The sequence below is a fragment of the Mesoplodon bidens genome (assembly GCF_964165515.1).
Source record: "Mesoplodon bidens genome assembly, contig: HAP1_SCAFFOLD_72, whole genome shotgun sequence".
Lineage (NCBI taxonomy): Eukaryota > Metazoa > Chordata > Mammalia > Artiodactyla > Ziphiidae > Mesoplodon > Mesoplodon bidens.
In genome coordinates, this window is record NW_027671438.1 from 1,752,053 (window position 1) to 1,773,349 (window position 21,297).

General features: G+C 48.0%; 1 protein-coding gene across 1 annotated transcript; it reads left to right on the forward strand.

Moving 5' to 3' along the window:
• Positions 1–1,170: 1,170 nt before the first annotated feature.
• Positions 1,171–14,951, forward strand: LOC308611352 (spermatogenesis-associated protein 31D4-like; the record flags this gene model as incomplete). The annotated part of the gene is given in 7 exon segments (XM_081260171.1): positions 1,171–1,772; positions 1,775–1,929; positions 2,740–2,785; positions 3,362–3,422; positions 3,701–4,574; positions 11,514–14,927; positions 14,931–14,951. Coding segments are annotated over 7 exon segments (4,671 nt in total). The 5' UTR covers positions 1,171–1,672.
• Between the last annotated feature and the right edge of the window lie 6,346 nt (positions 14,952–21,297).

The following is a 21,297-nucleotide window of genomic DNA, read 5'->3' on the forward strand; positions in this document are numbered from 1 at the left end:
GTCTAACCCTTTCACAGGAGATGAAGTAACTGTGCTAGGCCATGGGTGTCAAATAAAGGGCATCACAGTTTAAGAAAGACATGAGAAATTAGGAGACAGTTCAGAGAACAGCTATCATGAAGATAAAGAGTTTAGAAAGGAAGATGTAGGAAGAGGGGAGGGAAATACTGGGATTATTTAAACCTGACAAGAGGAGCCTGAAAAAAAGCATGGCAGGTAGTTGATTTTCAAACATTTATGGGGATGATTATATAGAGCAGAGCTTCTCAACCTTTGTGGCAAGGCACACTTAAGAAAAGATGATATTTACAGGGCCCACAAGGATAATCAGGTAAGGCTGCTCAAGACTCGATTCTTCTCTAAGGCTTTGACATTCCTGGGTCCCACCGTGCCACCAGAGGACTTAGCACAGCCTTTGGGTAGTGTTATGGACAGAATATTTGTGTCCTACCAAACTCGTATGTTGAAACCCTAAGGCCAATATGATATCATAGTATTAGGAGATGGGGCCTTTGGGAGGTGATTAGGTCACAACAGTGGAGCCTTTATGAATGGAATTAACGCTCTTATAGAAGAGACCTCACAGAGCTCTCTCACCCACTTTTTCTGCAGGGTTGCTGGGAGAAGACAGCTGTTGACGAACCAGGAAGTAGGTCTCACCAGACACAGAATCTGCTGTTGCCTTCATTTCGGACTTCCCAGCCTCCAGGACTATGAGAAATACGTGTTTGTTGTTTAAGCACCCAGTCTATGGTGTTTTGTTACGGCAGCCCAAACTGACTAGGACAGGGATTTGTGCACATGTTAGAAAATTGATGTCCCCTAGTCAGGGACTGTCTGTATTTTAGGTAGAGTAGGAAGAAGTAGGGTCAAAACAAAAGATGGAAGATTGGAATAAAATGAGAAAACACTTTATTCTTAGATTTGAAAATACCAGATGGGTTTGTCAAAGGGTGCGTGTGTGTGTGTGTGTGTGTGTGTGTGTAGCATGTCCTAAAAGTCTTTATGCAGTTTAAGCTTCACTAACTTCAGAAAAATAAGTGCTACAGACTTATCCTCAAGATCTCGTGAAAGTTTAATTATTTACATTTATTTTATAGTAACTTTAGTTTTGTGAATGTTGAACAATGAAGTCTTCATTTTAATTATTTGAGTCAGCCCCTCTGACTGAAGATGGTAACGGCTGACTGCAACAAAAAGCAAAATTCCCTATTCAACATTCACAAAACTGGATAAAAGAACTTTTAAGTTCTTTAGAACTGGGTTTGCGTAGTGAAAAGATTCTATAGGAAAGATGGATTTAAGGACATATATGATCCTGAGTATAAATGTGTGGGTACAAGCAAAAATTCCAGACAGTATTTCAGACACTTAAGGCAGTGGAATTGGTGAGACCCAAGTCAAGTTTCTACCAAACAGTAGAGGGGACCCAGGTAGTATCTGGGTTACCGATGGGACAAGCAGAAAATTTCATTACTGTAAATATATGAAACCATGAAAGGATGGAGTTGGAAAATAGGATGGCAGGGTAGGGCAGAGGGACCTGGAAGGCCCAGCAGGGGCGGAAGGGGTTGCTGGACTGGTGGGTGGGGGAGGGGCCGTGGACACACCCTCTCCATGTTGTCCCCTCCCCCACACTCAGAAACCCTTTGTGACTCTTCAGTGCTCTGTGATGCAGGCCTGGGACTGCTCAATAACTTCAGTAACTTCAAGCAGCCTTGTGATTCAGAAAACGGAATTCAGAAAATGGAACGCTCTCTCATTTTTGAACAGCTTACTGACCCATGTCCGAGCTGTGACTCAACATCCTTGGATACTGACCCAAACCTCGTCGTCCTGTGCGGGTTGGGGTTGCTTCTTCTGTTCCTGTGGTACCTGGTGCGCTTGCCATTTTCATCTATCTTTAGTAAAACCAAAGACATCCGAAAGGTAAGCAGCCCTGGGTGAGCCCCCAACGGAGATTCTTTATTGTTGTTTCCATTTCTATTCCCACATTTTGTGTGTGTGTGTGTGCATTTTTCTTTAGTAGTTTCTGCTTTATAACAAAGTGAATCAGTCATACATATACATCTGTTCCCACATCCCTTCCCTCAAGCATCTCCCTCCCTCCCACCCTCTCCATCCCACCCCTCCAGGCGGTCACAAAGCACCGACCTGGTCTCCCTGTGCTCTGCGGCTGCTTCCAGTGGAAGCCCATGTCCCATCTGAGTGTTTGGAGGACTCCAGGATAAAATCCCAAACAGTAATTCTGTGGCCCTGGGTTGGGTTATTTAGAGAGTTTGGGATCTCTGCAGGAGAACAGAGTTCCCCATTGCTTGATCATGCCTCACATTCTCATGTCAGGCATCACTCGACAAAGCCTTCCTTTGTGCTGGGCTGATCAGAGCAGCAATGCTGAGCCTCTGACCATAGGCTGGAGCCTGAGCTCCAGGATACAGGGTCCTATCTGAGGGACATGGACGTAACTGTTGGCCTCAGATGCTAGGCCCTCCTTGGGCAGATGACTTCTGACTGAGAATATCAAGTGTGGACCTCATAGTCGAAAGTCCTTCTTTGAGTTTGTCAAAGAAGAAAAAAATTGAAAGCATTTTAAACCTTTAAAATTGATAAAAAGAAGGAACATAAAGTTCTGTTAATTAAAAGAGAGTCATATTATTCATGGATAATGAATATCTGAGTTTCCTAGAGAAGAGTGAGAGAAATGAGCCCCAGCCCTTCATTCTTTTCTTTTGTTCTCAGCATCAGGGCAGAGCCAAGAGGAGAAGGAAAGGTGGAACACCAAAAGGTAAGGTTCTGCCTATCCCACCTGAACTCTCCAAGGGTGACCCTTCCTGCCTTTTCCAGGAGATCCAAGGTCCCTGATCTCTGAGGATGTCAACTGCTAGGTACAGTTTCTCTCAGAGACCAGAGTTCTCAGAGGAGAGGCTTGTGGGAAGGCAGTCAGAGCCTGAGACACTTCTCAGATTCCCTGCTCTGCTCATCGCTGGGCATGAAGCAGTCATGGACCTGGGCAATGGGTGTTTCCCAACAGGTGGCCAGGTGAGATGTCAAGAGTCAGAACTTCTGTGTCCTGACTTTGTAAAAGTCCTTTGACTTCCTGGATGATCAGATCCCTCTCTAAGGCAACACTGATCTCTGGGCTTCACATGGTGGTTTTGAGCATCACATGAGATAAAATGCATGTGAAAGTACTTTACAAGAAGCAACATACACATGTTAATATCACTGACCATTTGACCTCATCTACTAATTCTTGGGTCTTTCAGAGTCTAATATCCCAAGGGTTTCCCATAAGGGGACTCCTTTATTATACCTATGCTTCTACCTTCATTACATATAACCCACTCTCCTGGTTTCTCAGGTTGGAGATGTCACCAGACAGAAACAGAGGAGAAAACGCAGCTGATTTCTATTCTGAAAAGGTGACTCTTTCCCCTTCTTTCCTGATCCCCCCTTAGCATGTTCTATGCAATTCCAGGGATTCAGTGCAACCTGCTGTAGTCATGGCAGGGGGTAGCATAGGAATGAGTATGTGATGAAGGCCTTGAGGTGAGGGCTACTGAGCATGTTGTGAACTCATGGATGTGGAGCAATGTGAAGGGGCAGCAGGCTTCCAGTGACCCCACCCCTGCCAGGCCAGCAGGTCCCCCTTTCCTTGTTCTGGTCCTGGTTGCACCTTTGTACTTCCTGTCTTCTGCAGCACCCTGGGCCGGCACGATGACACCACCCGCTTGCGTCAACTCTTATGTCCAGACCCCTTCTGTGAGGTGTGTAATAATGCAACTGCTGAGGTCAGTCGGCTGCTACTCCCAGAGGCCCTGGAAGATTCTACTTCCTCTGTGTCCCCGTTGGCTTCCACAGCTTCTGTGACTGAGTCATCGTTTACTCTGTCCCCTGCCTTCTCAACAGTCCCTCCAAGGGACCTAACACCAGCCTCTCTGCTTGAGCCTACCACACTGCCCACCTCCGTTCTCTCCCCTAACCCAATGACCCCCTTAGTTGACTCTTTTTCACCCACCCCATTGGGTCATTCTATGGCACCAGAGCCTTTTCCTTCCTTGGATTCCAAATTCCCTGTGGACTACTCCCCACCACAACCCCTTGCCTTTCCCCGTCTCCTACCACGTGACACTCAGACAGCAGGTCCTGTTTTCCCACGAGAGGCCACTTTGTCTCCGGATACCGTTTTCTCTCTTGACCCCACCCTTTCTCAAGATATCAACCCCTTACCAGATTTGTCCCAGGCAATGAATCACCCCGATTCTTTTGCTTGTCATCATGCACCACCAGCTCTGTCTGTTTCACCACAGCCAGACTGCACTTTATCTGTCACTCAATCTAAATCAATTGCCATCTTACTGAAGCCTGTTCCTGAGAACTCACTTCCAGAAAGCCCTGGTGTAATGTTCCAGCTAGAGGAAGATGTTGGGAAAGGTCTGGGACACAGCCTAGAGAATGGCCCAAAAGATCACCTGTTGAATGACCCAAAGAGCTCTTCAGGTAAGGATCTGGGGTATGACTCTGAGAAAGACATAAACAGTCAAATGGTGAGTCTCTCAGAGAAAAATTCAAGGGTGTCAGCAAAGAGTCTAAGTCGGAGACAACTTGAAAATGTCCTAAAAGTACATTTGAGCAAGAAGTTGGAGGACATACATGAGGGTCGGCTCCCTGAGACTGTGCGTAATTCATGGCATGCTATCAAGCAAACATTGCTTCTTTCTGTGAAATCCCACACCCAAACAAAACAGAGAAGTTTGCCCTCATCAGTGGGTGAGGCCTACCCCCTGAATACCTTCCAGGACCTGACTTTTGTTGATTCCAGTCCACAACAGATGCTGGAAGCCCATATTAAAAGGTTTCCTATGAGGATGTTGTGGGCCCTTCCCCGCAAGGTCCTTGAATCCATACAGATCTTTAAATTGAAAGATGCCTCATGCCAGTCCTTGTCTCATGCCAACTTGCCCTCCTCAACCAATGTGATTTCTGAGGCAGACTCCAAATCTGGGAGCTTCAAGTCCTTGAGAGGAAGCTCTGCATCTCTCCATGGAGACAAAGTGGGAACAACAAATTCAGCCCCTGACCTGGATCGTTCTCTCCCTGCCACCTCACCTGTGGGCAAAGGAGGACAGAGGGTCCTGAGACAACCACGCTCTGATGTCAACCGTGGGCTGGCAGAGGGTGTTCAGAGAATTAAGGATGCCAGACAGACTCGTCTGCCTGTCTCCCTCTGCATCACAGGGAAAGCAGGTCATAGACAGACTCAACTAGCCAACAGATATCCCCAAAAGCTGCTTGCAAAGCAAGCTGGGCCCTATGAGCCAAAGCGTAAGAGTGTGAGTTCCAGTGATAAAGGAGAAATGCAACAGGGCAAAAAGGTGGAGAAGTCAGAACCTGTTTCAATGCCCAGATGGTCTAGGGAGGTATTCACGGCTGAGGAGCTTGACACTCTTCAATTAAAAACTAGTGACATGTTGGCAACTAGCAAGCCAGGGAGCTCCCAAATGATAAATGTGAATGAGAATAAAGTAGAAACTACCGTGACCACTGGAAGCCCCCCACCCAAATTACCAGTTCCCCAAGATCCTAAATCATTAGACCTTAAAGAACAACTGTTCAGTGAGTTGAACTTTAAACTGGAGAACAGGGAGCATAGCCAGGCTCAAGGCCAACCCACTGACACATCCCTTGCTTCAGATAACTTGACTAACGAGGCCTCACTGACTCATGCCCAGGGTGTCTCAGGTGGGGACATGGGAGCTTCCCAGGTGCTGCATGTCCATTTGGAGGACAGAGGAATCAGGATGCAGCAGCAGCAGGAACCTTGGGTCCCTAAGCATGCCTTAAGGAGGTGCCAGGATAAGAATTTCCCACCAACTGCAAAGAGAGTGAGCCCTCTGGAGCCCAAGGCAGAAGAGCTTGATCGAGGGGATAAAGGGTTCGGGACATCCCAACTTAGGAGGAAGCGTTTCCCTACTCAGGAGATGGTACTAGCGAAGACACTTGCGAGCAAGTCTTCCCAGATGCTATCACAGAAGGGACAGCCTCTTCCTGAAGGCCATATCAGAAAAAGAATGAAGCACTTCTTGCAATGGCTTTTTTCTGGGATAAAATACAAAAGGCAAGAAGATGCCCAGGAAAAGGGCAGCCCCATATCAACTGTGCAGAACAGAGGCCTAGTTAAAAGTAGAGCTGCCTTGACTGGGACAACTGAAGCTCAGAAAATCGCGACAGGCATCAGGAAGTTCCTAGATGAGAAACCGGGGTGTCAGTATGCAATGGATGTCACCTACTCTCAAGAGCCCCTTCCTTCCCCAGTGCAGTTTAGGAAAACTCAGCAAAAGGCGCAAGTGCAGGTCTGGACAGAGCCTGTCCAGGGGCATCCTTTCAACCACAGGGCTCCCTCCTGTAAACTGACAAATATCAAGTCCTGCCATCAAGAAGCTATCTTTGCTGGCCAGAGTTATCCTCCAAGTAGTACAAGACAGATCAGAGATAAGAAGAGACACTCCCAGAAAGTTGTGGCATTCAAGGACCAGCGACTGTGTCACAAACATCCCCCACCAGTGTCCCACAGGGAGCCTGTGCCCCATCCAAGCCCCACCCGCAGGCGTCAAGCTGGCCAGGCACCCACCACTGCGCTCAGCACTGCTGAAGGCCCGGTGTTCAGACATCTGTCTCTACTGTCTAGACAGAAAACACTGCCCCAGAATTTCCAGGGATGAAGACTTCCCATCCAGAAATAACTCCTTCCTTGTAGAGATGATTGATTCTCCCCAATAAATATTTATCTAATAATAGTGTATCTTTTCTGTGTACTGTGTACTGTGTTGGGGGCATGGGTTTTGGGTAACTCAGGGCTTATGTGTAAGGGAAAGGAAGGAGATAGTTCAGCTCTTACTGATTGCTTCCTTTGGCTTTGGCTAAAAGGTGACCAGTCCTCTGGAGTTCTTGCTGAGAAATAGATATTGTGCCCCTTCCACCCCCGCCACCCCACCCCCGCCCCGCCCTGCCCCAAAGCCCATTTCCTCCCTGATGAAATTTGAGGAGGTGGGCTTTGTCTTCTGCCACTTAGCTTAGCCTTAATGAACATGTATAGCAGCCCACATCTCCCCCGTCACTGAATGTTTTATATCCTTTAGAGAAGTAGGGGAAATAGGTCTTTTGTGGAAAATGTCAGAGTCAATTGCTGATAAGCATGACTCGGCAGTGTGCCCTCCCTTTGGGAGCAGCAAAGACAAACCAAAGGAGCTGCATGTGCATCAGCAGCCCCCATATCCTAAGACCCTGGAGGACCATTTACAGCAAAAACCTATCCAGTTCTTCTGGGGTCTCCCGTCTCTGCACAGCGAGTCCTTGCCCTCTGCTGTTCATGTCTTGGCTGACAGTTCCTCAGTCTTTATTTTCAATGGAAACTCGAATGCCTCCACAGGCCAAGAATCACCAGTGCTTCCCGATCCCCTGCCTCTGTCCTTGCCTGAGATTCAGCCTGAACCCTTGCCTCAAACCCTGCCTCAATCTCAGCCCCTACCTCTCACTCAGGTCCAGTCCCAGGCCGACCCTCAATCCCCACTCCCAGGCATACCATCTGATCTTCTACCCCAGATTAGGATCTGTGGAGTAAGTCTCCACAGACCTCAGGAGGAGTCAGAGTCTCCCTCCTCATCTGAAATTCAACAGCTGGAATGGAACATTTTGCAGAAACAACAGGAAAATTTGTGGGGTTTACCCTCTGTGGTCCAAAGATCTCGGGAAGACTTTTGTCCATCAGCTCCTAACACTCCTCGCCACTGGGCCCCCCAGGCCCACGTTTCAATCTCCGTCCTTCCTGGGGAGTTTCCTCTCAGTGATGAACTTCGGAAGAAACTAGAGCATCACCTTCGAAAGAGGTTCATCCAGCACGAGTGGGGCCTGCCCCACAGAATCTACGAGTCTGTGTCACTGAGATTGCCTCCAAATGGTTTTTCAGAGGCATCTGAGTCGGAGAGCAATAATGGAGTCTCACTGACCTCTGTGTTTAAGGGTCAGAGCAGCAAAAATGTAAATGTTGGATTGAGCCAAACTGGAAGCTTCCATGAGAGGAGCTCAGAAATGTTCCAGCTAGAGGAAGATGTGGGGAAACATCTGGGACACAGCCTAGAGAATGGCCCAAAAGATCACCTGTTGAATGACCCAAAGAGCTCTTCAGGTAAGGATCTGGGGTATGACTCTGAGAAAGACCTAAACAGTCAGATGGTGAGTCTCTCAGAGAAAAATTCAAGGGTGTCAGCAAAGAGTCTAAGTCGGAGACAACTTGAAAATGTCCTAAAAGTACATTTGAGCAAGAAGTTGGAGGACATACATGAGGGTCGGCTCCCTGAGACTGTGCGTAATTCATGGCATGCTATCAAGCAAACATTGCTTCTTTCTGTGAAATCCCACACCCAAACAAAACAGAGAAGTTTGCCCTCATCAGTGGGTGAGGCCTACCCCCTGAATACCTTCCAGGACCTGACTTTTGTTGATTCCAGTCCACAACAGATGCTGGAAGCCCATATTAAAAGGTTTCCTATGAGGATGTTGTGGGCCCTTCCCCGCAAGGTCCTTGAATCCATACAGATCTTTAAGTTGAAAGATGCCTCATGCCAGTCCTTGTCTCATGCCAACTTGCCCTCCTCAACCAATGTGATTTCTGAGGCAGACTCCAAATCTGGGAGCTTCAGGTCCTTGAGAGGAAGCTCTGCATCTCTCCATGGAGACAAAGTGGGAACAACAAATTCAGCCCCTGACCTGGATCGTTCTCTCCCTGCCACCTCACCTGTGGGCAAAGGAGGACAGAGGGTCCTGAGACAACCACGCTCTGATGTCAACCGTGGGCTGGCAGAGGGTGTTCAGAGAATTAAGGATGCCAGACAGACTCGTCTGCCTGTCTCCCTCTGCATCACAGGGAAAGCAGGTCATAGACAGACTCAACTAGCCAACAGATATCCCCAAAAGCTGCTTGCAAAGCAAGCTGGGCCCTATGAGCCAAAGCGTAAGAGTGTGAGTTCCAGTGATAAAGGAGAAATGCAACAGGGCAAAAAGGTGGAGAAGTCAGAACCTGTTTCAATGCCCAGATGGTCTAGGGAGGTATTCACGGCTGAGGAGCTTGACACTCTTCAATTAAAAACTAGTGACATGTTGGCAACTAGCAAGCCAGGGAGCTCCCAAATGATAAATGTGAATGAGAATAAAGTAGAAACTACCGTGACCACTGGAAGCCCCCCACCCAAATTACCAGTTCCCCAAGATCCTAAATCATTAGACCTTAAAGAACAACTGTTCAGTGAGTTGAACTTTAAACTGGAGAACAGGGAGCATAGCCAGGCTCAAGGCCAACCCACTGACACATCCCTTGCTTCAGATAACTTGACTAACGAGGCCTCACTGACTCATGCCCAGGGTGTCTCAGGTGGGGACATGGGAGCTTCCCAGGTGCTGCATGTCCATTTGGAGGACAGAGGAATCAGGATGGAGCAGCAGCAGGAACCTTGGGTCCCTAAGCATGCCTTAAGGAGGTGCCAGGATAAGAATTTCCCACCAACTGCAAAGAGAGTGAGCCCTCTGGAGCCCAAGGCAGAAGAGCTTGATCGAGGGGATAAAGGGTTCGGGACATCCCAACTTAGGAGGAAGCGTTTCCCTACTCAGGAGATGGTACTAGAGAAGACACTTGCGAGCAAGTCTTCCCAGATGCTATCACAGAAGGGACAGCCTCTTCCTGAAGGCCATATCAGAAAAAGAATGAAGCACTTCTTGCAATGGCTTTTTTCTGGGATAAAATACAAAAGGCAAGAAGATGCCCAGGAAAAGGGCAGCCCCATATCAACTGTGCAGAACAGAGGCCTAGTTAAAAGTAGAGCTGCCTTGACTGGGACAACTGAAGCTCAGAAAATCGCGACAGGCATCAGGAAGTTCCTAGATGAGAAACCGGGGTGTCAGTATGCAATGGATGTCACCTACTCTCAAGAGCCCCTTCCTTCCCCAGTGCAGTTTAGGAAAACTCAGCAAAAGGCGCAAGTGCAGGTCTGGACAGAGCCTGTCCAGGGGCATCCTTTCAACCACAGGGCTCCCTCCTGTAAACTGACAAATATCAAGTCCTGCCATCAAGAAGCTATCTTTGCTGGCCAGAGTTATCCTCCAAGTAGTACAAGACAGATCAGAGATAAGAAGAGACACCCCCAGAAAGTTGTGGCATTCAAGGACCAGCGACTGTGTCACAAACATCCCCCACCAGTGTCCCACAGGGAGCCTGTGCCCCATCCAAGCCCCACCCGCAGGCGTCAAGCTGGCCAGGCACCCACCACTGCGCTCAGCACTGCTGAAGGCCCGGTGTTCAGACATCTGTCTCTACTGTCTAGACAGAAAACACTGCCCCAGAATTTCCAGGGATGAAGACTTCCCATCCAGAAATAACTCCTTCCTTGTAGAGATTATTGATTCTCCCCAATAAATATTTATCTAATAATAGTGTATCTTTTCCGTGTACTGTGTACTGTGTTGGGGGCATGGGTTTTGGGTAACTCAGGGCTTATGTGTAAGGGAAAGGAAGGAGATAGTTCAGCTCTTACTGATTGCTTCCTTTGGCTTTGGCTAAAAGGTGACCAGTCCTCTGGAGTTCTTGCTGAGAAATAGATATTGTGCCCCTTCCACCCCCGCCACCCCACCCCCGCCCCGCCCCAAAGCCCATTTCCTCCCTGATGAAATTTGAGGAGGTGGGCTTTGTCTTCTGCCGCTTAGCTTAGCCTTAATGAACATGTATAGCAGCCCACATCTCCCCCGTCACTGAATGTTTTATATCCTTTAGAGAAGTAGGGGAGATAGGTCTTTTATGGAAAATGTCAGAGTCAGTTGCTGATAAGCATGACTCGGCAGTGTGCCCTCCCTTTTGGAGCAGCAAAGACAAACCAAAGGAGCTGCATGTGCATCAGCAGCCCCCATATCCTAAGACCCTGGAGGACCATTTACAGCAAAAACCTATCCAGTTCTTCTGGGGTCTCCCGTCTCTGCACAGCGAGTCCTTGCCCTCTGCTGTTCATGTCTTGGCTGACAGTTCCTCAGTCTTTATTTTCAATGGAAACTCGAATGCCTCCACAGGCCAAGAATCACCAGTGCTTCCCGATCCCCTGCCTCTGTCCTTGCCTGAGATTCAGCCTGAACCCTTGCCTCAAACCCTGCCTCAATCTCAGCCCCTACCTCTCACTCAGGTCCAGTCCCAGGCCGACCCTCAATCCCCACTCCCAGGCATACCATCTGATCCTCTACCCCAGATTAGGATCTGTGGAGTAAGTCTCCACAGACCTCAGGAGGAGTCAGAGTCTCCCTCCTCATCTGAAATTCAACAGCTGGAATGGAACATTTTGCAGAAACAACAGGAAAATTTGTGGGGTTTACCCTCTGTGGTCCAAAGATCTCGAGAAGACTTTTGTCCATCAGCTCCTAACACTCCTCGCCACTGGGCCCCCCAGGCCCATGTTTCAATCTCCGTCCTTCCTGGGGAGTTTCCTCTCTGTGATGAACTTCGGAACCTCTCATTTCTCAGTCCTGATGTCCCGACACTCCCGGAGACACAAATCCAAAAGAGGAGCGATTTCCTGATGTGGAAGGAAAAGGAAAAGAGAAAAGATTCTTTTCCAGAACAACTTAGGCCAGACTACCAACTAAATTCTTCATGGAAAATGTCAGAGTCAATTGCTGATAAGCATGACTCGGCAGTGTGCCCTCCCTTTTGGAGCAGCAAAGACAAACCAAAGGAGCTGCATGTGCATCAGCAGCCCCCATATCCTAAGACCCTGGAGGACCATTTACAGCAAAAACCTATCCAGTTCTTCTGGGGTCTCCCGTCTCTGCACAGCGAGTCCTTGCCCTCTGCTGTTCATGTCTTGGCTGACAGTTCCTCAGTCTTTATTTTCAATGGAAACTCGAATGCCTCCACAGGCCAAGAATCACCAGTGCTTCCCGATCCCCTGCCTCTGTCCTTGCCTGAGATTCAGCCTGAACCCTTGCCTCAAACCCTGCCTCAATCTCAGCCCCTACCTCTCACTCAGGTCCAGTCCCAGGCCGACCCTCAATCCCCACTCCCAGGCATACCATCTGATCTTCTACCCCAGATTAGGATCTGTGGAGTAAGTCTCCACAGACCTCAGGAGGAGTCAGAGTCTCCCTCCTCATCTGAAATTCAACAGCTGGAATGGAACATTTTGCAGAAACAACAGGAAAATTTGTGGGGTTTACCCTCTGTGGTCCAAAGATCTCGGGAAGACTTTTGTCCATCAGCTCCTAACACTCCTCGCCACTGGGCCCCCCAGGCCCACGTTTCAATCTCCGTCCTTCCTGGGGAGTTTCCTCTCAGTGATGAACTTCGGAAGAAACTAGAGCATCACCTTCGAAAGAGGTTCATCCAGCACGAGTGGGGCCTGCCCCACAGAATCTACGAGTCTGTGTCACTGAGATTGCCTCCAAATGGTTTTTCAGAGGCATCTGAGTCGGAGAGCAATAATGGAGTCTCACTGACCTCTGTGTTTAAGGGTCAGAGCAGCAAAAATGTAAATGTTGGATTGAGCCAAACTGGAAGCTTCCATGAGAGGAGCTCAGAAATGTTCCAGCTAGAGGAAGATGTGGGGAAACATCTGGGACACAGCCTAGAGAATGGCCCAAAAGATCACCTGTTGAATGACCCAAAGAGCTCTTCAGGTAAGGATCTGGGGTATGACTCTGAGAAAGACCTAAACAGTCAGATGGTGAGTCTCTCAGAGAAAAATTCAAGGGTGTCAGCAAAGAGTCTAAGTCGGAGACAACTTGAAAATGTCCTAAAAGTACATTTGAGCAAGAAGTTGGAGGACATACATGAGGGTCGGCTCCCTGAGACTGTGCGTAATTCATGGCATGCTATCAAGCAAACATTGCTTCTTTCTGTGAAATCCCACACCCAAACAAAACAGAGAAGTTTGCCCTCATCAGTGGGTGAGGCCTACCCCCTGAATACCTTCCAGGACCTGACTTTTGTTGATTCCAGTCCACAACAGATGCTGGAAGCCCATATTAAAAGGTTTCCTATGAGGATGTTGTGGGCCCTTCCCCGCAAGGTCCTTGAATCCATACAGATCTTTAAATTGAAAGATGCCTCATGCCAGTCCTTGTCTCATGCCAACTTGCCCTCCTCAACCAATGTGATTTCTGAGGCAGACTCCAAATCTGGGAGCTTCAAGTCCTTGAGAGGAAGCTCTGCATCTCTCCATGGAGACAAAGTGGGAACAACAAATTCAGCCCCTGACCTGGATCGTTCTCTCCCTGCCACCTCACCTGTGGGCAAAGGAGGACAGAGGGTCCTGAGACAACCACGCTCTGATGTCAACCGTGGGCTGGCAGAGGGTGTTCAGAGAATTAAGGATGCCAGACAGACTCGTCTGCCTGTCTCCCTTTGCATCACAGGGAAAGCAGGTCATAGACAGACTCAACTAGACAACAGATATCCCCAAAAGCTGCTTGCAAAGCAAGCTGGGGCCAGATATGAGCCAAAGCGTAAGAGTGTGAGTTCCAGTGATAAAGGAGAAATGCAACAGGGCAAAAAGGTGGAGAAGTCAGAACCTGTTTCAATGCCCAGATGGTCTAGGGAGGTATTCACGGCTGAGGAGCTTGACACTCTTCAATTAAAAACTAGTGACATGTTGGCAACTAGCAAGCCAGGGAGCTCCCAAATGATAAATGTGAATGAGAATAAAGTAGAAACTACTGTGACCACTGGAAGCCCCCCACCCAAATTACCAGTTCCCCAAGATCCTAAATCATTAGACCTTAAAGAACAACTGTTCAGTGAGTTGAACTTTAAACTGGAGAACAGGGAGCATAGCCAGGCTCAAGGCCAACCCACTGACACATCCCTTGCTTCAGATAACTTGACTTACGAGGCCTCACTGACTCATGCCCAGGGTGTCTCAGGTGGGGACATGGGAGCTTCCCAGGTGCTGCATGTCCATTTGGAGGACAGAGGAATCAGGATGGAGCAGCAGCAGGAACCTTGGGTCCCTAAGCATGCCTTAAGGAGGTGCCAGGATAAGAATTTCCCACCAACTGCAAAGAGAGTGAGCCCTCTGGAGCCCAAGGCAGAAGAGCTTGATCGAGGGGATAAAGGGTTCGGGACATCCCAACTTAGGAGGAAGCGTTTCCCTACTCAGGAGATGGTACTAGAGAAGACACTTGCGAGCAAGTCTTCCCAGATGCTATCACAGAAGGGACAGCCTCTTCCTGAAGGCCATATCAGAAAAAGAATGAAGCACTTCTTGCAATGGCTTTTTTCTGGGATAAAATACAAAAGGCAAGAAGATGCCCAGGAAAAGGGCAGCCCCATATCAACTGTGCAGAACAGAGGCCTAGTTAAAAGTAGAGCTGCCTTGACTGGGACAACTGAAGCTCAGAAAATCGCGACAGGCATCAGGAAGTTCCTAGATGAGAAACCGGGGTGTCAGTATGCAATGGATGTCACCTACTCTCAAGAGCCCCTTCCTTCCCCAGTGCAGTTTAGGAAAACTCAGCAAAAGGCGCAAGTGCAGGTCTGGACAGAGCCTGTCCAGGGGCATCCTTTCAACCACAGGGCTCCCTCCTGTAAACTGACAAATATCAAGTCCTGCCATCAAGAAGCTATCTTTGCTGGCCAGAGTTATCCTCCAAGTAGTACAAGACAGATCAGAGATAAGAAGAGACACCCCCAGAAAGTTGTGGCATTCAAGGACCAGCGACTGTGTCACAAACATCCCCCACCAGTGTCCCACAGGGAGCCTGTGCCCCATCCAAGCCCCACCCGCAGGCGTCAAGCTGGCCAGGCACCCACCACTGCGCTCAGCACTGCTGAAGGCCCTGTGTTCAGACATCTGTCTCTACTGTCTAGACAGAAAACACTGCCCCAGAATTTCCAGGGATGAAGACTTCCCATCCAGAAATAACTCCTTCCTTGTAGAGATTATTGATTCTCCCCAATAAATATTTATCTAATAATAGTGTATCTTTTCTGTGTACTGTGTACTGTGTTGGGGGCATGGGTTTTGGGTAACTCAGGGCTTATGTGTAAGGGAAAGGAAGGAGATAGTTCAGCTCTTACTGATTGCTTCCTTTGGCTTTGGCTAAAAGGTGACCAGTCCTCTGGAGTTCTTGCTGAGAAATAGATATTGTGCCCCTTCCACCCCCGCCACCCCTCCGCCCCACCCCAAAGCCCATTTCCTCCCTGATGCAATTTGAGGAGATGGGCTTTGTCCTCTGCTGCTTAGCTTAGCCTTAATGAACATGTATAGCAGCCCACATCTCCCCCCTCACTGAATGTTTTATATCCTGTAGAGAAGTAGGGGAGATAGGTCTTTTATACCTGAGCAGCGTTAAGTGCAGGTATACTTTCTGAAAATAATGCTGAAGAAGAAATAACAGCTTAATCATTATTTAGAACTCAGTGACCAGAGGCTCCTACAGGGGGCTCAACCCTGAATGGCACTATTTGGGCAGAGGTGTTGCTCTACTGGACCCTGGGCTACTTGCCGTAGGGTCCAGGAACAGCACAGCAGCTGCTTAAGAATCTGTCATGTGGGTCATGTTAATATATCGGGAGAGCATACTTTAAACTTGATATGGAGGTTTCCTTACTAGAAAGGCACTCTGGGGAAGTGGTTCCCCTCCCGGGGTATTTTTTCAGGCTGCTCATTTAATGACCGTTTTTTGTTTTTGTTTTTTTTTTTTGCAGAGGAAAAGCACCACTCAGCTGTCAGTGGTAGGAATGTTGACCAGGCAGCCACCTACCTCCCAGGGTAAAATACAGCTGAGAGTAAGCAAAAGATGTCTTAAAGTGAGTGGGAAAGTAAGAAAAAGTGAAGGGAAAGAATGTCCTTACTGGTGGAACAAAGTTCATGCCTCATCTTTCCCACATTCTGACCCTGTCCTGCTCCCCCATTCCTCAATCTGATCCAAGCACCATGTCCTTGAGGCTGACCAGAGAACTGCATCTGTGTCTTTATATTTAAAGTGGGTGTTTTGTAGACAACATATAATTGGATGTTGTTTTATCCACTGACAGTCTGTCTTTTAATTGGTGAATTTAGAACACTTACATTTAGTGTTTTTTTATATAGTTGGATTAATATCTGCCATATATGTAACTGTTTAGTATTTATTATGTGTATTCTTTTTTCTTCTTCTCTTTTTCTGCCTTTTCTGATTTTAAACAAGCACTTTATACGACTCCATTTCTCTCTTCTCTTAGCATGTCAAGTATTCTTCTTTAAAGAAACATTTTCATGGTTGCCCATGAATTTGTAATATACATTTACAACTAATCTAAGGCCACTTTTATATAGAACATTATACCACTTCATAGGTAGTGCAGGTTCCGTTATAACAGAATTCCCAATTCCTCCCTCCTGTCCCTTGTAACACTGATGTCATTTATTTCACTTATCCATATACTATAATCACCCAATACCCTATCATTATTATTATTAGGTCAACTGAGAATAAGAAAAAGAAAAGTTTTGAGTTCCGTCAGAGAGCGCGGTAAGAAGCGGATCGCGGCCTTCTAGCCCGGGGCCCTCCAGGCCCTCCGGCCTCTGGTCGGCAGGTGAACTGGGGGACCCCCGGGACACGCTCAGGCTGCGTCTTGCCGAGCCCCAGAGCCCTCGCCGCAGCTGCCCACTGACAGGGCCCGAGCCTGGAAGCAGCAACGAACTGCTCCCCCACCCCCACCTCCGCGACCTAATGGCGGCGGCCCCTCGGAGCCCAGATCCCGCTCACCGCCGGGTCTCTTGACCCCACGCTGCAGGGGTTAGGCGAAGCCCCCGGCAGGCCACCGAGGACGTGGCGCCTTTGGGCGTCGGGCGTGGCAAGGCGAGAAGAATGGCGGCCACTGGAACGCCGTGGAGGGCCGTTAGAGCCTCGAGGGCCCGGGAAGGGGGGTCTACGTGGGCGCCAGCTCAGCCACCCTTAGGCCTTGGAACCCGCGCGGATCCGGGACCTGAGGTGACCTCTCTGCCCCAGTTGGTCGAGACCTCACCTCGTCCGGACAACGACGGACAAAGGCCTTAACGGGCCCGGAAGGTGAGCGGAGCCCCGGTCGACGACGGGTGGAACGTTTGCGGGTCATCGGGCGGTTGGTCGTCGTTCTACCAAGACCTCGATGTTGGAAGATAGAAATGGTAGAATAACGTACCACATGCGGCCAATAGGAAGTGCCAGCCACCCTTTGGGAAGATTTACTGGCCGTTTATAGAAGGCCTGTGTATATAATATGAAAAAGCTGCTCTCAACATCCCCCCCAACCTTTCGAAAGAAAACTTTTCGCTACATATAGGCCTAGATGTGAAGAGGTTGCCGTATGATAGAGTTAAAGTCACATGTCTTGTAAATGCCCATTTGTTTCTTTAAAAAAAACCTCCAGATAGCTCTGGTGGTTGTCCACTTGAGTTTCAACACTCAGAGGCACTGAGCATTCAAGCCTGTCAATTTCAGACTTCTCCTCATGGCAAGCTAATGCCAAGAACGTGTTCCTCCCCACATTATCACACTCTGATTTTCAGAGAGAGAATGTTTCCCTCCATTTACCAGACACCTGTCTCTGGGGACACTCTGTTACCAAGCACGTGGAGGCCAATAGCCATTCTTTCTTTGGCTTTAACATCCAGGGACTCTTGGAGAGACAAATAAAAAAGAAAATGGCTTTCCAGAGTTTAGAGAAGAAACAACAGGAAGAGGGACCATTTTCAAAACAAATGTCAGAATACCAACGGACATTTTCAGGGAATTCATTGCAGTCACTTGATGTAAAGGACACTAGAGCCCCCCAAACTGGCTGGAACAGTGAAAGCAAACCAGAGCAGCTGCGCATTTGTCAGCAGCTCCTATATGACATGACTTTGGGGGAAAACTTGTAGGAGAAATATAGCCAGCTCTTCTGAGGTCTTCCCTCTTTGCACAGTGAGTCCCTAGTGGCTACTCTCCTGGCTTCTAGTAGTAGTTCCCTACTAGAGTCTCACTCTGTTTTATTCAATGGAATCTGTAATGCTTCTGCATTCAAAATATGGGATCAAGAATCTCCACCACTTCTTTATTCCCATCCCCTTCTGCTCCCTCATGTACATCCACAACCCTTGCCTCAAACTAAACCCCAATCCCAGCCCCTACCTTTCACTCAGGTCCAGCCCCAGGCCCACCTTCAATCCCAACTCCCAGGAGGGGTCTCATATACATGATATTTTGTGGTGCCTGAAGAAATGGTCACCGATACAGAAGGTGACAGGAATGGTCTATCTGAATTTTTACAACCGCAAGCCCACACTCCAAACCTAATACCAGGGCAAACAAAATGGATGAATCAACTGGTACCTTGACGTGGATTGGGCACAGGAACCCCAGATCACAGGTTCAGGCATCATGAATTTCTTTGGTGCCAGGTGCTACGTAAGAGGATCAGATTCCTTTAGGCAGGCTTCACAGGGATTAACACTGAGAACTGTGCCCCAATGTGCAGTCTCAATGAAGAGGTCCAGGCTATGAGATCAGACTCTTCTCTGAGGCCTTTCTTCTAGAACTTCTATTTGGTCCTGGATTAGAGCCTAAATTAGGCTGTTATTTTCCTGGGGACACAAGTACATGTTTGGTCTTCATTAGGGAGGCCAAGAGACAGTTCAAAGACTTGTGGAGGCTGCCTCCTTATCTCTCCCAGGAAACTCAGGGTTTATTCTTTCCTTCTATGAGGTGGGGTGGGGGTAGGCAGGCAGGGAAGGAACTGATTATTATGCAAGTTTAGCAGTGCTTCACTGTGGGATGGAGGTTGCGCTGACAATGACAAGGGTGGGTAATTTTCCTCTGTAGCAATGCTTGCCCAGCTTTAGGCATCCTTCATTTGAGGCAGGATAATTTCCCAAGCTATGGATTGCTGTTTCCACTCCCTGCCAGAGGGGACTCCAAAAGGAATAAAAGCTAACTTTCCCCTTCTGTTTTACAGGAAGTTCTGGGCTTCTGGTCTAAGGGGTTATTAATGGATTTCATGTTTCCTGACCCCAAATAGAAGTTGTGAGATACCTATTGTACAGTCCAGTCCAGATTCTCATGTGGGAGGAGAATTTACCTGGGTGTTCCCAGGAGAGAGGAGATGGGGGTTGATATAAGTGCTGGGTTGAAAGAAGGAGAGTTGACTAAAGGTAGCAGTGGCTCCAATGACTCCATAATAAGGATGTAAAGATGAGTTCCTTATGTGGATGGCTTTTGTGTGGAAGTCCTCTAGGAGACAGCACGATTTTTTATGGGATGAAGTAATGTTTGGTGAGATGACTAATCATCAAGTGCCATTATTTTGGGAGCTTCAGTAAAATGCTGCACTGCCCATACTTAGCATAGAGGCTGTGAAGCCAAGGCCATTAATTTGGCCTTTTAATGGACCAAATGGGCCTGGATAATGAATATCCCAGTCCCACCATGGTGGACTTAAATCAGAGGCTCTTTCCTATATATTTGTTTGACAGTGAATACTAAACTAAATAGGCAAAAGGCCCCAAGTAATGACTAATACTGAATATCTTTCTACACTTTAAAATGGGGGCTTTGAGCCAGATTTAGTTTAATTTAGAAAAATTAAGTACTGCTTGTTATTGTACTTCAATGCTGTGAAACAAATTTATGCTTTTATGTATATTATCCTGCTTAATCTTTACAGCTCTTTGAATCAGGTTTCTCTACCCCCTTTTATAGAAAGCAACCTGAAGGACAGAGAAGGTAATATACATTTAGTGTGGTAGCATGGAAGAAGGAGCCAGGGAGAGAGAGCTCCCTTACAGCGTGAGGAATTATTTGGATGTAAATGACAGCGAATACAATTCAGCTGACTTAAAAAAGAGACCCTTGCTAAGCTACCTGAAAGACCCTAGGAGTGAGGCTAGCCTTAGGCAAGAGGGTTCATACTGGGGCTCAGTGGATGTTATCAGTATTGTTTCTATCCATTTCTTGGCTTTATATTCTGGACTGGCTTCATTGTGAGACTTTCTGATGGCAACTTCAAAGCTATATCTTCCAAGCTTCAAGTGCAACTAAAAATGGGTTATCTCTTCCACTAGTCCCTTCAAAAGTCCTATTGTGCCTTACTGTCTCTAGCTGGGTCCTGTGCCCATCTCTCACCAATCACTGTTGCCAAAATCATGGAACAATCTTTTTGGCCAAGCCCGAGTGGTATACCCATCCTTAAAGTAGGAGAGTCGGGGAACAACTACTCCACTTGCACACGGACTGAGACTGAGAATGGGCTTAGTTTCCCAGAGGGCAAGAGAAGAACTGTTTCCAGAAGGTGAGTGAAGGCTGAGTGTCAAAATAAAAACAAAAACAAAACAGATGTGTGTCATAGCCCTCTCTCACTGCCCCATGTTTACCTTCCTGTCCAGAGTCATGCCACTGACTGAAGGTTAGAGTTGCAGGAAATACCAATTCCATGGAGACCTTGGGACAGGAAAGAGTCCCAGGAAAGGAACTCAAAGTGGGAGGAATCAGTCAGAGGCCTAATATTCATGTGGATAGACCATCCAATAATCTGGCCTCTCACTGTCATCCTAGAGCCCTTTACCTCCATTCCAGTTCAGTTACGGCCATATTCTAGAACTCATCACCAGGAATATTTTTTCATTCTGAAAAAATACAGTCGGACATTCCTCCCCCACCCTTTTTTTTTTTTTTTTTTTTGCCGTACGCAGGCCTCTCACTGTTGTGGCCTCTCCCACTGCGGAGCACAGGCTCCGGACGCGCAGGCTCAGCGGCCATGGCTCACGGGCCCAGCCGCTCCGTGGCATGTGGGATCTTCCCGGACCGGGGCACAAACCCGTGTCCCCTGCATCGGCAGGCGGACTCTCAACCACTGCGCCACCAGGGAAGCCTGGGACATTCCTCCCTTCATTCTTTCAGTTTATGCCCTGGGTTTGTCAATTCCTCACCCTGTTCAGGAAGTACAAGCCACTTGTAGTTCATCTGACAACATTCTGTCTTCATTCCCTCCTTCTCCAAGGAAAAACTTCACGGTCCATCACTTAACCCCACACCTAAATACTACTAAAGAGCCTAAATACTACTCTAAAGAGCCTTCCCCCTTCTCCTTTCATGTCCTGCCTGGCACAATCTAACTCTACCTTTTCTAGGCCTGCCTTCTAATAAAGGACTGATTCCTCTTTGATAAAGTCACACGGTTAAGTATGTTGGTACCACCACAAATTTATGTTCTACAACTAATGGTCAGCTTCAACATTGCCTGAAAATAATCCATTCATTCTTCCCATG